Source organism: Ctenopharyngodon idella, chromosome 5, assembly GCF_019924925.1.
Source record: "Ctenopharyngodon idella isolate HZGC_01 chromosome 5, HZGC01, whole genome shotgun sequence".
NCBI classification, from domain to species: Eukaryota; Metazoa; Chordata; class Actinopteri; order Cypriniformes; family Xenocyprididae; genus Ctenopharyngodon; species Ctenopharyngodon idella.
Window position 1 is genome coordinate 7,560,131 of NC_067224.1, and position 19,870 is coordinate 7,580,000.

The 19,870-nt window shown below is 36.3% G+C and overlaps 1 protein-coding gene and 1 long non-coding RNA gene across 2 annotated transcripts in view; one reads left to right on the plus strand and one right to left on the minus strand.

Moving 5' to 3' along the window:
* The first annotated feature begins 1,493 nt into the window (after positions 1–1,493).
* Positions 1,494–13,562, plus strand: LOC127512381 (uncharacterized). The gene is made up of 5 exons (XR_007930196.1): positions 1,494–1,749; positions 2,828–2,939; positions 4,288–4,348; positions 4,441–4,523; positions 13,000–13,562. It is a non-coding gene; the product is annotated as an uncharacterized LOC127512381 (long non-coding RNA).
* A 103-nt stretch (positions 13,563–13,665) lies between these two features.
* The window catches only part of derl2 (derlin 2), a 7,300-nt gene continuing 1,095 nt past the window's right edge, over positions 13,666–19,870 (minus strand). Inside the window, exons 3-7 of the mRNA XM_051893219.1 lie at positions 17,248–17,321; positions 17,049–17,142; positions 15,855–16,050; positions 15,571–15,661; positions 13,666–14,128 (exon numbers count right to left, since the gene is read on the minus strand). Coding sequence (XP_051749179.1) covers positions 14,023–14,128; positions 15,571–15,661; positions 15,855–16,050; positions 17,049–17,142; positions 17,248–17,321 — 561 coding nt within the window. The 3' untranslated portion in view covers positions 13,666–14,022. The remainder of the gene's footprint in view (positions 14,129–15,570; positions 15,662–15,854; positions 16,051–17,048; positions 17,143–17,247; positions 17,322–19,870) is intronic.

The window sequence follows — 19,870 nt, forward strand, 5'->3', positions numbered from 1 at the left end:
TGATATTCTAATTATATGACCAGCACCTGTATATATTAATAAATAATTGAATATTCAGATGCAACACTCACTATAACACAAAATAAATGCTCTCAAATAAATAAATTCATAAATAAACAACTCCACAGCACTATACCCAAAAAACAACCAACTAAACAAACTGTGGAAAAAAACACTGAATGGAAAATAAATGCTGGAAAAAAAAAAAAAAAAAAAAAAATATATATATATATATATATACACACACACACACACACACACACACACACACACACATATATATATATATATAGTCAAACCAAAATTTAAATTTATTCAGACACCTTGAACATTTCATTCATTAATACAGTTTATTCACTATAGTTTAAAAAAATGGTAATGAAATATGACAAGATCTCAGAGTTAAACTGTGTCAGAAAAAAATAATCTTAATTATGTCAGATAACACTTAAGCAAAACATGGTCAGGTCAAAGTGTCTAAATAATTTTAAACAATTTTACTGGTAGTCCACTGTATGAAGAATTTTTGAGTATAATATGTCACAGTTTACTTCATTTTACTATCCTCATTTACATAAATTAACTATAGTGTCCTGCACCCACTAGTAAACATACATCAAAAATATAAAAAATGTCTGAATAATTTTTGGTTTGACTGTATGTATATATAAAATAACATATAATATGTATAAAATAACCCCAAAATGGTTGTTTAACCCAGCACTTTTAAGTGCTGGGTTAAAAACGTGTGTGTGTGTGTGTGTGTGTGTGTGTGTGTGTGTGTGTGTGTGTGTGTGTTATTTATTTATTTTTACTGAAAGTTCAGATGCAAGAAACAAAAAAAAAAAATATTTATAAAAAAATGTATTTATAAAAAAATTATAAATAAATAGCTAACAAATTATTCAATAAATGTTCCTCATCCTCTACACCACCAAAAGAGAAAAATAATAATAATAATAATAATGAAAATCTGAATGTATAGCTGGAATCCCCTAAATAAATAAATAAATAAATAAATAAATAATCTCATGGACAGTTCACTATAAACTTCTAGTGGTCAAACCCAATATCCACAATGAATAAATAAAAATAAATAATTGCCTGAATGCCGAGGCCACACCCACTATACACCACTTAGAAATTTCTCTTTGAGTTGATAGCATATACGGATTCATTTCTATACAGAACAGGGGAAGTACTATTTTTTGTTTTACACCATCCCTCAGTTTCTCCCACAGCACACTAAAAAACACAGTAGCTGCACAGTTGAATAACAATGAATACACAGTCTCACAGACCTAAAGCTTATGTGGACCACAATATATAAACAAGTAAATAAACTCATGAATAATTCACTAAAACTTCTACAGGTCATGCCCACTATACCACAATAAATAAACAAATAAATCCCTAGATATACAGAGGCCACGCCCACTACACCACTGTAGATACATATAATCCCCTTTTTGAGATGACAGCAAATTAAATGCCTAGATTCAGTTCTCTGAAGAATAGCAGAAGTACTATTCCTGTTTGAACCATCCCACAGTCTCTCTTTTGAGTTCAGCTCCCCCAGTCGATGTATAGCTGACTAACAATACATTTCTGAGTCACACAAACCAACCTACAGCTTATGTGGAAGAAGGTTTGGTCGTGGGGTGAAAATTTCCTGTTGTGACAGTTCTGTAATCGCCACTATACAGAATAATATGTGCAAGACTGGTGTGATCTATACAACAGACAAAGGTAATTATGTTTTATCTTATTATTTTCATCTTTACAAAAACATGTGAATAGCCATTATAGAATAGCCGTGAATATAGAATAAACTGTCTGCTTACTAACACTTTATTTTGATGGTCCCCAACAGACATTCTACTGACTATAAGTAACTTTACAACAATATATACTCAACGGTCTAATGATCTAATGAGAGTTAGATGACGTTTAGTAGCAAAGTTACTTATGGTTAGTAGAATGTCTAATGTGGACCAATCGAAATAAAGTACATAACTGTGGTTTTATTATCATAAATTAAAATCAAGTGTAAATTATAAGTTAATAGCAGTATCAGTGTGATTTAAAATACAGAAATACATTATGCCAATACTTTATCGGTTAAGATTGTGTTTATCTTATTAATTTTGTTAAGACCACTCTAAGTTCGATCTGAGATCCATTAAGTCAGTATGTTTTGCATTATATTTCCTCACAATATAATAATTTGATATAACATTTTGGCTTAATTTGATGTAAATCCCTTTTGTTAATCTATATTTAACTAAATGAATACAATTCCATTTATGAATACCTGTCTGTTGGTTTTTTTTATTCAATTTTTTAATATTTGTGAAGATACTGTGCATAAAACAAATTAATCTCTAAATGAAGATGGTCAGTGAAGTGAAACCCACTAAGCCATTGCTAAGAAAAGAATGATGCAGGAAGTCAGTTAATCAAATGCAAAACTTGCGCCTTTGCAGGATGAGTGCTGTGAGCATGATATAGAGCTCGAGAGAAAATGTTGTATTTGAAATATTAAATGACAATTACTGTATTCATTCCCTGCATCCAGATTAGATTTCTGTCATTACAAAATAGATTGTAAAAGCTTTTGAAAGCATATTAAAACTGGGTTAACACTCTCCACCCAGGAAACACAGCTGACTGGAAAACCAAACTTCAAGCATGTGCCTGAACAGTGCTGAAAAGGAGAAGTAGCTGGAGTTTAAAGCACGTTATTCATTACGATATAAAAACAAAATGTTCATTATCTGTTAGTGATATCCTTTAATCTGAACATTTTCTTTGTTTCATTTCGTAGATGGAGATCTTACGTCAACACTTCTGGACAGCATTACTGCTGGCCATCATTCTGGTGTCTCTGGCGATAGTAATTATTTTCATTTTCATCAATATTTGCATCAGTAAAAAAGGTAAAACACATCTCTACAGAGGTTCTGATCCGCCACACAACAATCTAAATATAGTAAAGAGCATTTAATGACAGTGGTTAACCACATATCTGTTGTATAGGCAGTGCGGAATGAAGAACTGGGTGATAATATAAAACAGTAAAAGCCATTATATTGTGAAATACAATTTAAAATAACTGTTTTCTATTTAAATGCACTTTAAAGTTTATTTTAAAGTTTAAGTTTATTCCTGTGATGGCAAAGCTGAGTTTTTATCGGTCATTACTCTTGTCTTCAGAGTCACATGATCTTTCAGAAAACATGCTCAGTGCTCAGAGAGAGAGAAAGAGAGAGAGAGAGGGTGAATTTAGTTGTCACACTCTTTACTCCAGTATATAAATAATATTTCTACTGTTACATTACAGTGGATTTAATAATACAATATTAGTTATTCACAAAGATTATTAGGGTTTTGAAGTAGATGTTGAAATACAGGAAACAAACTTTGCGTCAGTTCATAGACTTAACCTCATAGTTACTAAAAAACAGGCCTTGTGACCACTTCCTTAAAGTGAAAATGAAAATAATATTATTTATTATTACTCACCCTCATGTCGTTCCACACCCGTAAGGCCTTTGTTCATCTTCGTTCATCTTGGCTCAGTGAGGCCTGCATTCGCAGCAATGACATTTCCTCTCTCAAGATCCATAAAGGTACTAAAAACATATTTAAAACAGTTTATGTGAGTACAGTGGTTCAACCTTAATATTATAAAGCGACGAGAATACTTTTTGTGCACCAAAAAACAAAATAACGACTTTTCAACAATATAGTGATGGGACTGCTTCAGAGCTTTATGAATCGAATCAGTGATTCGGAGTGCCAAAGTCATGTGATTTCAGCAGTTTAGCCGTTTGATAGGAGATCCAAATCACGGATTTGATTCATAAAGCTCAGAAGCAGTGTTTTGAAATCGGCTCATCACTAAATTGTTGAAAAGTCATTATTTTGGGGGGTTTTTGGCACACAAAAAGTATTCTTGTCGCTTTATAATATTAAGGTAGAACTACTGAACTCAAATGAACTGTTTTAAATATGTTTTTAGTACCTTTATGGATCTTGAGAGAGGAAATGTCATTGATGTGAATGCAGGCCTCGCTGAGCCATCGGATTTAATCAAAATATCTTAATTTGTGTTCTGAAGATGAATGAAGGTCTTACGGGTGTAGAACGACATGAGTAATAAATGACATTATTTACATTTTTGGGTGAACTAACCCTTTAACAGTTTTACTGTTGCATACCACTGATTAATTTTATTTAGCATTTTTCATGTCAATCCTCAGTCTTTGTTTCCTCTTTTTGTAGCTGCTTGGTACAGTACACAAGCAAAACCAAATCATTACGATGGCACAAATTTTCAAAAACAGTAAGTGTGTCAAGATCATTTAAGTCTAGATCTTTATCATACTCAAAAAAAAAGTGTTTACATTCTAAAATAAATGACTTTTTCCATTTCAGGGAAAACCAAGTTTATCACAAAGACCTTGAGAATGAGAAACCACCCTTACCTCCCAGAGATCAGTTCATGTCCATGGTTTCTGGTCAGTTTTGTTTTTATATTAGCATAGATGTGTTAATTTTCTTCACTCTACAACACTGCAATGACACAGACCTTTTGTAACGTGTTTGAACTCAAAGGAAGAAGAAGTCAGGGGCGGGTGAGAGGACTTTCAAAATATTTATTTTAAATTAAAAAAAATCTCCAGTACAAACAAAAGGCAGCTTTTCAGATCCTCACAGGTGACCTGTGCGTGGGTAGTCTCACGTAGCCAGACCTTAAAATTGACGGCAGAAGGTCTGGATTCCATAGTAGCTTTCATTGGCAAAGACTGCCCACAGGCCATCTGACTGACATGTAAAGCAACCAATCACAGTTCGTTTTCATGTTCAGGGGCATGAAAATGTAAAGTCTATGTCCCTACTATAACAGACCGGCGTTCAACCAAAACAAATTATTCATTCTGGAACATCATGCAAATTTACTGCAGCAATAGCGCATCAGTCACATGTTCCAGTACAACCAGCAGGAGAGCAGTGACATATGAACTAAATTTGGTGACAGTACAGTGTTACAGTGAAGTTATTGAGTATTTTTCATAATATAAAACTCCCACTTCAGCAAAAGGGTTTTGGGTTTTGCACTTTTCAGACGGTCCCTTCAGACTTGTCTCTCTGCCGCCTGCTCATTGAGACCACTTTATTATAAAGCACATTTGAGGAAAATTGGGTTGTTGTAGCTCGTTGTTTAGGTTACTATGATTGGAAATAGCTGCATTTTTTTTAGCTGTGTTTTAACAACGTTTAGCTCACGAGTTATTGATTCGGGAAGTTCGAATCTATTGGCAACTTTACCCTACTCCTTGAGTTAAGCACTGACTGCATTTCTTTATATTTGAGTCCAACAAGTTCAAACTTTATGAGTCGCGCATTATTTGTGTGCATTATTAACATATGGAGCTGACTGAAACACTACTGCCAGCCAGCGGGACATTAAAGAGGAAGTGTTTGTCCGAGCTCACAGCAAGGGAATGATAATATCTTTGCGAGGGAACGCAAAAGTTTTGCGAGGGAACGCAAAAGATTTGAATTTTTTTCCCCTCCCATCTCAATTTTTTTCCACCACCACGTCCCTTTAGGGGCTCCGTAGATATGCATTCATTGTCACAGTTGTAAACACGACGACTTTCTTCTTCCATGAGAGGGAATGGTGTCACAATGGCTTTGTTTTCATATGAACTGTTAAAGAACGCAGCATACACATCTCCCGGAAATCCTGTAGAATTCAATCAGTCGGATGATGACTTCACATTTTGTGTACCTTAGGCATCAGACGTTCAGCCAATGGTCCATGGGCCTGATGTTTGAGGCTGAGACTAGCGTGATGGTATCTTTCATGCGATGAAGCCACTGCAGGGGTGTCCGATCCTGCTCCTGGAGTGCCACTGTCATGCAGAGTTGAGCTCCAACCCCAATTAAAACACACATGAACCAGCTAGTGTTATCAAAAGTTCCGGTACTTCGGTACCAAGTCGGTACTGAAATTTTGAAAATGTGACGATACCCGTATTTCTGTAGTACCGGCAGTACCGAGAATCCGGGTATATTCGGTACCCACTGATAGGGCTGTGCCAGTATTTACTTGAATATGACACGAGTGAAGCACAAAGCTTTGTTTACAAAAGAAATAATAAGTTAGCAATTAAATGTGACATCGCAGCCATGGACACATTTTGGTTCATGCCGAATGAGAGAGGTAGGTGAGTCCATAAATTTATGCTTTGTATTCTGTTTTGCGAATCACGATCTGGTCACCCGATTAGCAGAAAATTTAACAATATTCCATTAGTTATTCCACTGAACATGGAATCTCTGTTTCTTTTCCCAAATCTTCACTCGTGCAGGGGATTATAAACGTTTCTTTCTTTCGTTCGCTTTTAGGCCTATTATAGGCTATTCGCATTCTTTACTGTGGTAAATTAGAAAAAACACTGTGGGACAGAAACCTTTTTGCTTGCGCGTCAATTTCTATTTAACACAGTTTGTGCTTGTTAAGGCGCGTCAAGTTTATTTGCATAGCGCTTTTCACACACGCTGGTAATTTTTACTTTTGCTTTCCCTGGCAGCGCTAAATCAAATATAGCCTGAATGTGTGAAGATAAAACTCGCTCTTCAGACCTTTTACAACAAGTCTCAGTTCCTTGTAACATCAGGAGACATGAAGATGTTATTAAAGCGAAATGGTCTCTTTCCTGCTCGTTCCCCACATCCCTCTCAAAGAGCAGAGCAGTATGCTATATGACCCATCTTTGTGTAGAAATAAAAAACGCTCGATTTTTTTCTTTTTCTTTAACCCTTTAACTGATTTCTCAACCGTACGGTAGACCTTACTTTGAGTGTGAAAAAAATCAGTCAAAAGAAGGAGATGAGACAAAAATCTTCCACAGCTCTATTGTCCCACCCCACTGTCTGCTTTTGTCATGGAGAGATGGGACTTTTCAATTTTCAGGTGACAGCATCAGTTGCACACTTCAGTCGGTCACACGAAAGAATGAAGTTGCTGATCGGTCATCGAATAATAGGGTCAAACATGGTATCAGTTAAGGAGGGAATCAAACCACAATGTTGTAGTTAGTAGGGTAGAGTCTAAACAATAGAAATATGGCAAAATATAAGAGAAATACAGAAACACCTGTTTGCCATGACTTTCCAAAACTATGCGTGACCGTACGGTTGATATGTCTGTAAAGGGTGAAAATAGCCAGATGGTAGGAACTGAAGTGTGACAATAGGGTCTTCTAAGAGTGGATTATGAGGATGTCCATGGGGATATTTTTTTATTTTTTTCCTCAAGCAGACATAGTAAAAACTTAATGGAATTTAAAATACAATTTCATAAATGTACATTTATGCAGTATTTTATTTTGTGTATAGTGGAAAAGAACTGATCGGGTAATGAAAAGTGAGTGTTACATACATACAAAGACACTTTACTATCCCATGAGGCCTTGTAAATTGCATGGAAGCAACACAATTTACATTGCAATGCCAAAAATGGCAGATATAACATGTCTGGATTGCATTCATATAGAACAGGGGAGGGCAAACTCGGTCCTGGAGGGCCACTGCCCTGCAGAGTTTAGCGCCAACCCTAATCAAACACACCTGAACCAGCTAATCAATGCCCTCAGGATTACTAACTACAGTCAGGTGAGTTTTATCAGGGTTGGAGAGCTAAACTATGCAGGGCAGTGGCCCTCCAAGACTGAGTTTCCCCACCCCGATATAGAACATACAGGTGCTGGTCATATAATTAGAATATCATCAAAAAGTTGATTTATTTCACTAATTCCATTCAAAAAGTGAAACTTGTATATTATATTCATTCATTACACACAGACTGATATATTTCAAATGTTTATTTCTTTTAATTTTGATGATTATAACTGACAACTAAGGAAAATCCCAAATTCAGTATCTCAGAAAATTAGAATATTACTTAATACAATACAAAGAAAGGATTTTTAGAAATCTTGGCCAACTGAAAAGTATGAACATGAAAAGTATGAGCATGTACAGCACTCAATACTTAGTTGGGGCTCCTTTTGCCTGAATTACTGCAGCAATGCGGTGTGGCATGGAGTCGATCAGTCTGTGGCACTGCTCAGGTGTTATAAGAGCCCAGGTTGCTCTGATAGTGGCCTTCAGCTCTTCTGCATTGTTGGGTCTGGCATATCGCATCTTCCTCTTCACAATACCCCATAGATTTTCTATTGGGTTAAGGTCAGGCGAGTTTGCTGGCCAATTAAGAACAGGGATACCATGGTCCTTAAACCAGGTACTGGTAGCTTTGGCACTGTGTGCAGGTGCCAAGTCCTGTTGGAAAATGAAATCTGCATCTCCATAAAGTTGGTCAGCAGCAGGAAGCATAAAGTGCTCTAAAACTTCCTGGTATGCGTTGACCTTGGACCTCAGAAAACACAGTGGACCAACACCAGCAGATGACATAACACCCCAAACCATCACTGACTGTGGAAACTTTACACTGGACCTCAAGCAACGTGGATTGTGTGCCTCTCCTCTCTTCCTCCAGACTCTGGGACCCTGATTTCCAAAGGAAATGCAAAATTTACTTTCATCAGAGAACATGACTGCTGCTGAGTGGTCCAAAGTTCAGTCCTTTTTGTCTTTAGCCAAGGCGAGACGCTTCTGACGCTGTCTGTTGTTCAAGAGTGGCTTGACACAAGGAATGCGACAGCTGAAACCCATGTCTTGCATACGTCTGTGCGTAGTGGTTCTTGAAGCACTGACTCCAGCTGCAGTCCACTCTTTGTGAATCTCCCCCACATTTTTGAATGGGTTTTGTTTCACAATCCTCTCCAGGTTGCGGTTATCCCTATTGCTTGTACACTTTTTTCTACCACATCTTTTCCTTCCCTTCGCCTCTCTATTAATGTGCTTGGACACAGAGCTCTGTGAACAGCCATCCTCTTTTGCAATGACCTTTTGAGTCTTGCCCTCCTTGTGCAAGGTGTCAATGGTCGTCTTTTGGACAACTGTCAAGTCAGCAGTCTTCCCCATGATTGTGTAGCCTACAGAACTAGACTGAGAGACCATTTAAAGGCCTTTGCAGGTGTTTTGAGTTAATTAGCTGATTAGAGTGTGGCACCAGGTGTCTTCAATATTGAACCTTTTTACAATATTCTAATTTTCTGAGATACTGAATTTGGGATTTTCCTTAGTTGTCAGTTATAATCATCAAAATTAAAAGAAATAAACATTTGAAATATATCAGTCTGTGTGTAATGAATGAATATAATATACAAGTTTCACTTTTTGAATGGAATTAGTGAAATAAATCAACTTTTTGATGATATTCTAATTATATGACCAGCACCTGTATACTTTTTTTATGTTAGTGGCGAACTAAATTCTTCTTCAAATGTAGTACTTTGACAGTGATTTTGCAAGTTTTTAGAGAAAACTGATGAAGAAGACTATTATGGCAACAGCAATAGTGTCCATTTTGCAAATATTGGTAATTCATTTCACAATGTGTGAAATCAAGCAAGTGTAGCTAGTATTTGCATTCACACTCCTACATATGGTATGATTTGTTTCACACTGCAAGCTTCAGCAGAGCATAAGAGAGTGCTTATAAAGTAACACATGTATAAAAGCACTCTGAAATGGTTGGTTGTACCTGTCAACCAAACCAAAAAATTAGAAAAACTCTGGTTTGAACATTCAGGAGCTCAAGTAAAATGACTAAAAAAAAAAAAATTATGGACGATAAATAGACTTAGATATTTTACAAAACTTGCAGTATTCCTGTTGTGAAAAATGCTTTAAATTGCCATATTACCTGAATTTACTGAAATTTGCTGAATTTATTGAAATGGTTATGAATTAAAATCACTGAAAATGGCCTGGATATTATATTGACCACCACAACACAATATGTAATGTATTATTTATTTCTAAACACCTTTTTTTTTTTTTTAAATAAACTTAATTTCATGTGGACCCTGATAATTATGAAAGGTATCTTAAGACATACTAACACTGTTACAGTTATGTTTATTATTCAGAAAAGCCCAAAAAATAGTACCACAAATGTAAAAAATGTGGTAAAAAAGATTTACCATAAACTGACATCTCAACCGTACGGTAGAGTTTTATATCTTTTAGATAAAAACATAAATTTTGACAAAAAACTGCTTGAGGTCATTTTTATATGTTCAATAATAAGAATTTTAAGAAAAATAATTTTTTCATTGGCTCCATCTAGGGGTGAAAGTTAAAGGGTTAAATAATATTTAACTTTCTTATTATTTACCGATATTTATTTCATAGTTTTACAGGCTGTAGTGTGTCGTTTCTTTGAAGGAATAGCTAAAATAAACACGCACGTCTGCTACAAAATGGATGTTTGAGCATTTATTTATTTTTTTTATATTTCAAAATTTATTTCATTGAGGTATATATACACACACAAACATACACACATGCTCCAAATATTTATATGTATGATTACCATATTTAATATGTTTTTTTAAATAGGCTATATAAAATAGTAAAATAGTTCCAACAGATTTTGCTGTGGTACCGAAATTGGTACCGAGAACCGTAAAATATTTATGGTATTGGTACCGACTACTGGAATTTTGGTATCGCGACAACACTAGAACCAGCTAATCAAGGTCTTATTAGGCATACTAGAAACTTCCAGTCAGGTGTGTTGAGGCAAGTTGGAGCTAAACTCTGCAGAACAGTGGGCCTCCAGAAGCAGGTTTGGAAACACACCTGACCTACCGCAGGGCATACTTTCTATATGGTGCTCTATATTGCTTCTCTCTCTGAGAGCTTACAGCTGAGGTAAAGCACAGGGCGCTCCACCCCCTCGACCACCTGCGAGAATATGGGTCCCAGCCCAACGTCCAATGTGTCTGCAACAAAAAAGGGAGATTAGTCAGGAGAGTGTAAGAGCAGCCTGGGTGAATGCCTGTTGGAATAGCTTTCTGAAGGACGGGCTACTTAAGGTCACCATTTACCAGGAAGTTCTGCATTGGAAGCTGTTGGGCGACAACCTGGGCTTCCCCAGACAACAGCAGGATGAGGCGCATGGGCCACCACCTGCACAGCCACCCACATGCCGCTGCCGTTTTCTCAAAGAGGTCAACAATCGCTTCCAGCTCATTCTGTTACCCATCGTCACCAGTGGCACGTGCGGAACGATGCATGCTGTGTCTGGAACCCTGCCCTCCTGGCTCATCAAGTTCCACAACATCTGCAGATCCTCCTCTTTGGCCTGGAGAAGCAGGTGGAAGCATTCCTCCAGCTCCATTCTCAAGTCCAAGAGGGCCTGATGAAGTTCTCCTTTCAGGTTTTCAGCACCACTATAAAGACCAACTCACATCACATCGACAGGGACAAACGTGAACAATCACCAGATTACAGTACATCACTTCTCAGACAAGCAAAAACCCTTACAAAAATGTAACCAGTTTGATATCATGTCTAAATTCAATCAGTCAGATGATGACTTCATATTTTGCGTGCCTTAGGCATCAGACATTCAGCCAATGGTCCATGGGCGTGATGAGGCTGAGACTAGCATGATTGCATCTTTCGCGCGATGGAGTCACCGCAGGGGGGGGGCTTGGTCCAAACAGAGAGTGAAGGCTCATTCAAGGAGGTAGTAACAGAGGCTAAGGACCACCTACCGCAGGGGTGTCCAATCCTGCTCTCGGAGTGCCACTGTCCTGCAGAGTTTAGTTCCAACCCCAATTAAAACACACCTGAACCAGCTAATCAAGGTCTTACTAGGCATACTAGAAGCTTCCAGGCAGGTGTGTTGAGGCAATGTGGAGCTAAACTCTGCAGGACAGTGGCCCTCCAGGAGAAGGACTGGACACCCCTGACCTACCGGATCTCTAGGCATTCTTTCTATATGGTGCTCTATATCGCTTCCCTCTTGGAGAGGTTACAACTGAGGTAAATCACCTGGCACTCCTCCCCCTCGACCACCTGAGAGAATATGGGTCCCAGCCCAACATCCAAATGTGTCTGTCTGCAACACAAAAGGGAGATTAATGTCAGGAGAGTGCAAGATCACTCCTGCCCCTTTTTCAAGTCCAAGAGGGCCTGATGAAGTTCTCCTTCAAGGTTTTCACCACTGTAAAGACCAATTCACACCGCATGGACAGACAGTGACAAACATGGACAATCACCAGATTACAGTACGTCACTTCTCAGACATTCCACGACCCAACAAGCGGGTCATTCAGCATGTTTAATCGGCGAAAACAAGCTCCAACAGACACTGACAGGGGTAGCACACTGATACGACAAAACCAGACAAAGTGTCTGTTGGCATCTGTCGGTGCAGTGTGCTTCGGCAAGGGAAGAAGTCTGGGACGGCAAGAGGACTTTCAAAAGATTTATTTTAATTTTCAAAAAAAATTTCCAGTGCAAACAGAAAACGCAGCTTATCAGCTCCATGCAGGTGTGTTTTGTCTAAGCTCTCTTCCCATTCCAGGAAATCAAAACTCCAGTTTTGTGGCTTGTAGTCCACATGTATTAAATGCTAGGATACTCCTTAACGTTGAAAAATAATGATCTTTTAGCAGATATATACATTTTAAATTGACAGTTCCAGGAAAACTGATAAAAAAATATTGATGTTGCACTCAGGGGCATATCGAATTGTTCGTCCAATCAAATGCTTTCTAGAATGAGAATGTCCTTCCTTCAATACCACCTGCCTCTGACTAGCAATTGTTCATTGTGGCCAGTTCATGGCTGACATAAAAAACAAAAAAAACATGAAAATTATTAATGTTATTAAAACATTAAATATGACATATGAAACATGTTAACAAAAAAAATAGTTTTGCAAATGATTAAACTTTAGTTTTTACATGCACTTCATACTTCTTTCTCTCAGCATATTACAATAAGCAAAAAACCTCTGAAACAGAAATGTAACCAGTTTGATATCATTGTCTGAATTTCCAGTGGATCTTAGTTATGAGGACGTGGAGCCTGTGCCGGACTATATTGTGGTTGAGGAGTCGACACCTCCTGAGCCCCAACAACCCACCTTCACTCCACACTACACCATAGTCGAGACAAAAAGTCAAGATCAAGATCAAGACAGCGAGGATTACGACGACATTGAAACCCCTGAAAACGACGACGGTGAGGATTATGATGACGTAGGGTAAAAGACACAAATCAACAGTGGCTCTACTTCACCTTCAGCTAAGACACATGAGAAGACCTAGAACTAAGCTACATATTTCCTGCAAAGTACTATTCTACATTATTTGAGCAGAAACAAGTATTAACAGCGTGTAACTTAATACAACTGTGTTTACTTTCATTTATGTAAAGCGATCTTTCACTTCCCATTGTTACTAATGCAATATGTCTTCCAAAAACGTCATTTTCTGTTGAAGTACCCTTGGATATGGTTGCACAAGTTTAAAAGATGTTGATGAAACTTCTTAAGTTGAGAAATATCTCAATATAATATATTAATTATATATTATGCCTATAAATGATATTTGCACTAACAAGTTTCATGTCTGATACTACAATATGCCTTATTCTTTTATTCCTATAAATCTGTGTACTAGAACTAAATGCTTTTTGGAAAAAAACAACAACACAAACAAGCAGTACTCAAACATTTACATACATTTATTCTTAAAAAAGAAAAAAGTAAAATGGTGATGATCAATAGATATTTCTCTTTCACAGCTGCTCGATTTATAATCGCTGTTGTACAGGGCAGCAACAGCAACATTTCAAAAGTCACTTCTTTTTTTAAACCCATGCTCACGGTCAGAGAAGCATTATGGGCCTTGCAGACATTTCGAGGCATATGATTTCTTTGCACACAATCTGCAAGTGTCCCTTTTGCTTGGTGAGTAGAGCTCATGTTCTTTTGTACACAAGAGAAACAAATAGAAAAAATATTTTCTTTCTCTTGCTCTCAGAGATGTCCATTAATCGGCAGGCACACGGGTGTCGAGACTAGCCTCCTAGTCGCTGACCCTCACCCCAGGCAAAGCCTCCGGGACGCTCCTCAGGGAGAGGGTTGTAGTTGGCATCTTCCTCAGGTGTATCAAAGAGCATTTTTCTGGAAAGGTTGGGAAAAAGAAAAGAAAGAAAAAAAGGTGTTTTTACTTTAAAGCAAAGACTTAAAATATTACCTAGATGTTTTTATTTTATTGTTTTAGATTGTGCAGCACTAGAGTTGTCAAAAGTACTGACTTCGGTACCAATTGGTACTGAAATTTTAAAAAATGTGATGCTTTGAGCGGATTCGTAAACACCTCTGATTGGCCATTGTGTTGACGCACTCATTGGATATGTCTGTGATTGGCTTCAATGATCAACGCGCGGCATCGTTTGAAAGCACACGGAAGTGTTTGAATTTGAAAGCGTTTTAAAAGCACGAGCGGGAGCGCTTGAAAGCAGGCATCTAACAGCGGACTGGCCTGCGATAGACGCCTGCTTTCAAATACTCCTGTGTGTATCTGTGTAAGCCCTCGGTGAAAAGCGTCATTGTTGACTATTTACTACGTTTTTACAGCGTTGATCATTGAAGCCAATCAGACATATCCAATGAGCGCGTCAACACAATGGCCAATCAGAGTTGTTTACGAATCCAACAGCGCTCAAAGCGTCACATTTTTAAAATTTCAGTACCGGCTAGGTACCGAAGTCGGTACTTTTTACAACTCTATGTAGCACATAAGTTTAGGATTGAAAGGATAAAAATGGCAAACTGATCCTTGATAAATTGTTTATACACATCACCAAACAACAGATCAACACGATATTATGTTTTTGAAAGAAGTCTCTTATGCTTACCAAGGCAGCATTTATTTGATATAAAAAAAATAATAATAATAAAAAAAAAGTAATATTGTGAAATTACAATTTAAAATATCTGTTTTATATTTTAATACATTTAAAAATGTGATTTATTTCTGTGATGGCAAAGCTGAATTTTCAGCATCATTACTCCAGTCTTCAGTGTCACATGATCCTTCAGAAATCATTGTAATATGCTGATTTGGTGCTTATTATCAATGTTGAAAACAGTTGCCTGTCAATTTTGATAAATTTAATGCATCCTTGCTGTATAAAAGTATTCATTTCTTTCCAAAAAAAATAAATAAAAAATTCTTAATGACCCAATGTAATGTTACAAACACTTTCTATTTCAGATAAAAATTGTACACAACTGTTTTCAACATTGATAATAATAAATGTTTCTTGAGCAGCAAATCATATTTGAATGATTTTTGAAGGATCATGTGACACAATGATGATGAAAATTCAGCTTTGCCGTCACAGGAATAAATTACATCTTAAAATATATTTAAATAAAATAAAAAAAAAGTTATTTTAATTTGTAATATTTTGCAATTTTAACTAATTTTAAATATTTTAACTGTATTTTTGGTGTCTGTGATAAGAGACTTCTTTCAAAAACATTAAAACATTTTTAATATTTCCAAACTTTTGACAGGTACTTTATATATTTGACACTGTAAAGACATTATCACTCACAGGATGGAGGGAGTCCTCAGCCATCTGCTGCCACCTGGTTGGTTGGGAAACACATCCTCTAGAAAGTAGTACACGTGTCCCACTGCAATGCCTTATATTAAAATGACAGAACATAAACTTACAGTGATGTATACTAAAAACATTTTCACACATTATAAGCGAGAAAAAAAAACCATCGTTACATTAATATCAAAATTTGAATTGATAATGAATAAAATTTGACCTCTTTGATGTCAAAGCAAATGTCAGCAAGCAAATAAATCTGACAAATCACAAGTCTTTACCTAAAAGGTCCACAATGATGGAGTTTCCCAGCAGCAGGGAGAATCCCATAAGCACCCATGGGAGGAAGGGTGCCTGGAAATTCAAAAGACCAAAGAAATTCATGCGCACGTTTGGGTTCCTCCTGCTCCAGATATACACCAACATGATGGTAAAAGCCTGACCTAAGAACACAAGATTCACAAACATGCCAAATATCTGCACAACTATTAAGAAAATCACAATGTATTTAAGCAAATATAACACAATGTTTATGTTTAGAAGTCTTGAAATAAGGGAATCCCACAATCTTGTAGTGCCTAATACATATGGCATATTGGATGTATATTTGACAAGTTTTTACTGTTGTTTCTACATGATATTTCACATGATTTTGTTAAACGTAAAATTAGGTCAAACAGATTATCTTTCATTGTTCTGTTTCTATATTTGTCTACATATTAAGGTTAGAGTAAGAGAAAACTCATTTTGCTTTTTGCATTCAACACACTTGCAACCTTTGTACATATAATCTAAAGCATATTAGGCTATTATATGTTAATAAAAAAATATATATTAGTATAATATTTATACTTTTCCTTTTTTCATTGTAGTGCATTTTTTAATTAACTTTTTCTGTTTCCATTCTTTCTTAGTCTATTTTAATTATCTTACGATCTTAAATCATTCTAAACATTTAAACATTATACAATAATTGCATTATTTTTTCATCTGCTGCTTTAAATGCTTGAGCTCTTTAAAACAGGATGGGTACTGATGTTTTCATCGTTCATCATTTCTAAAAATGTGATTCTAATAATATCATTACTCTGTGGCTGTGACGTTATCGTTATAGCTGTGGTTTTAGACTCTGCTATTCTTTTAGCAGAGCAAGAGTTAATTTTCTACCAATTACATACAAGTTGTATAAATACAATAAAATTACACAAAATGTAATGTACGATAAAACTTATGTTTTACTAATGTACGCTAAAAATTCTAAAGCTTTTTCTGGTAAGATCTTATTATACAAGAGCTGGCTAAGTAAAATTCATTATGCCTATGTTAAGCATTTTGAATGATCACTGTAAATGAAATGTGCTAAATACATAAACTTGCCTACATCTATATTTTTGTCTGCTATTTTAGACATCAATTGCTGTGCTATACAGATAAATGTATTGAGTGTTTATTTTTTGAGCAAATGTGAAGGATACAGTCATGAGAAGGCCACCGAACAGGAACATAAAGACAAAGTCAGCGGTTCTCCCCCTGAAGGACCCCTCCTCCAGCATCCGACAGTACCGGTACCTGTGAGACTCGAATTAAGGAACTTCAGACTCTATCCCTTACACACACGGATACTTTTACAATCTACTCATTTACTATGAATATATTATGCTTTTATAAGGATACAAAAATATCATGTTGAATAAGAAGTTGAACCCAACCGGACCAAAAAACAAAAAGTTGGTTATTAGCCGCCATACCTATGGACACAAAAAAATGTTTAGAATCACATGCTGCAATATTAATATATACATACATACATACATATACATATACATTAGTGGTTCAACGGACCACAAAACTCACGGTTCGGATCATATCACGGTTATTAAGTCACGGACCGAATCATTTTTCAGATCAGCACAAAAAACAAAAAAAAATTGGGGGGTGGGGGGTGGGGGGTAACTTTCCATTTATTACTTAGCCCACTTTAACTACTCCGATACCACAGCAGAAACTACTAGCCTAACTAATATATTATTAAAGGCAAGTGAACAGACTAAAAAAAAACAAATACTGTACACAAATTACAAGCATAGATAAATACATCATAAAGTTACAAATAAAGTATAAGGTCTAACTGTAGTATTAATTTTCGTGTACAGAAATGTAGTAATTAAATGTAAAAGGATACTGTTCACTGTATAAATTTAATATAGATTAATCTTTGTTAAAGCTGTGTTTTGCGGTTTGATTTACATGACAGACAACAGCAGCTATTTATAGGTTGCTGTCACTTTAAGAGTAAGACTCCATGCACGCACACATCCGATAGATACACTTCCGAACTCTCACCTTGTTCACTTAAGACATGACCGAATGTGTTTACGAGAATACTTGCCGAGAGGGGTATTTTGACTGACATAATGCGTGTATGTGTCCATCTAAGTGCATTTAGGACGCAAAAGAGATATCAATTTGGAGTTTGCGAGCTATCTGAAACGCCTCTCTGTCGCCGGTTTCACACTGCAAGCGTAAGCAGCGCGTATTTTTTTCGGCGTGCGTGTTAACCAATGGATGCATTCACAACGGCAGCAGGAGCGTCGCGTAAGCAGCAGTGAAGCGGGGGTTTCGGCGCCGAGTCTATTTTTGCTGCGCTGCTTACGCTCAATTAAAGTGAAAGCACATTTTTGATGGACAAAATAAATATAATTTCACACAAAAAGTGTTCAAAATGCACAGAATAAGCATGTCTAATGTGTTTTAACACGAATTTGAGTATGACAAAAAAAGAAAATTAAGAATCAAAAATATTTATAGAATATTTACCCATTTAAACTTGTTTTTAATTATTCAGTTTGGGTTAAAGTATGGTGTATTATAAAAAAACTAAAGTAAACTAGCCAGAAAATATGATATATAAACATTATTTTAGTTATTACACAGAGAGATATATAGGCTGCAGCATACCCAAATCAAACCCGAGTTTGCTGTCTTGTAAACATGTGCACGCGGCAGATGATGCAAAACACAAAGCTTACCTCATTCATGAGCAGCAATGGATGACACGAGGCTTTTATTTATTTATTTACATTTATATGCGAATGTTGTACACCTCCCCATGTTAACAAACTTTCAAGACTATCAAGTTTATAAATGACCAACTTATAAACAAATTTATAGCTGTCTTTGTAAAGAAATGCTCACTTTATACGTAGCTTCGAGCCGCTGCTGTGACGCTGTACAAACGCTTCCAGTGTGAATACTCGCGCGTCTCTGCATATGGTTTTATATCTATTTAATGTGTAAACTAGCAAGACAAAACACGTGCAAATAATAACCTTTTACTCTATTGCGGTTAAACTTGCAATTGATCCGCGAATCACATGCGTGCGAACCGTGGGGCTTGGTCCGTACGGATCAACAACGATCCGTTTAACCACTAATTATATATATATATATATATATTCTGAAATTACTGTATATGGGCCATTGTACAGTGTGTGTTTACTAAGATCCTTTATCTATTGAATCTCACAATAATATTTAAAATATCAGTAAGCTATATATATATAAAAATCATAATTTATTGGGTACTTTCAATCGGGAGGTGGCTGTCCTGAACCCAACCCCTAAATTTCAACAATATTTATTTCATATTTTATTTTTAAATAATGAAACTTCATGTAAAAAAAAAAAAAAAAAAAAAAATGTGTCCTGCATTTTCATGTCACTACCAAAACAGTGTATGTTTTAGTCCATTGGCTGAGACTGATTTTAACCACACTTCTACATTTTTGATCAGGAAATATTCCTGTGTCCCTTCCTCTCATAACCTCTCTTTCATAGTAGATACAATCATTTTGAGTTAAATGTGTTCAAAAGTCTAAAAATCTGTGTGTAACTTTAAGGAACGTCACTACCAAACACGTTTTTTCCGCAATTAAGCAAACTTTTTTGGGTGTTATTCCATCAAATTTTTAGTGTTTGTGTGTGTACAACTGTTCAGAACTGTGCTAGGTAACCATGTGCTGATTAGCATCTTTGAGCTAAGCTCAAAAGTATCTAAAACTGTCACTGCCGAAACAGTCATGACCGAAACATGTCATCATTGTTTTGGTAGTGACAAAAGAGAACACATAATCATTTATTTTGGGGGAAATAAACAATTTTAGTACAGTTATGCAAATCATTACTATTTTAGTATGTTTTAGTAGTGTTTTAGTATGCAAGTTAAAATTCTGTAATGTGATATGGTGGCTACCAACACATTACTGTCACGAAAATGTGCAGTCACGACCGAAACATG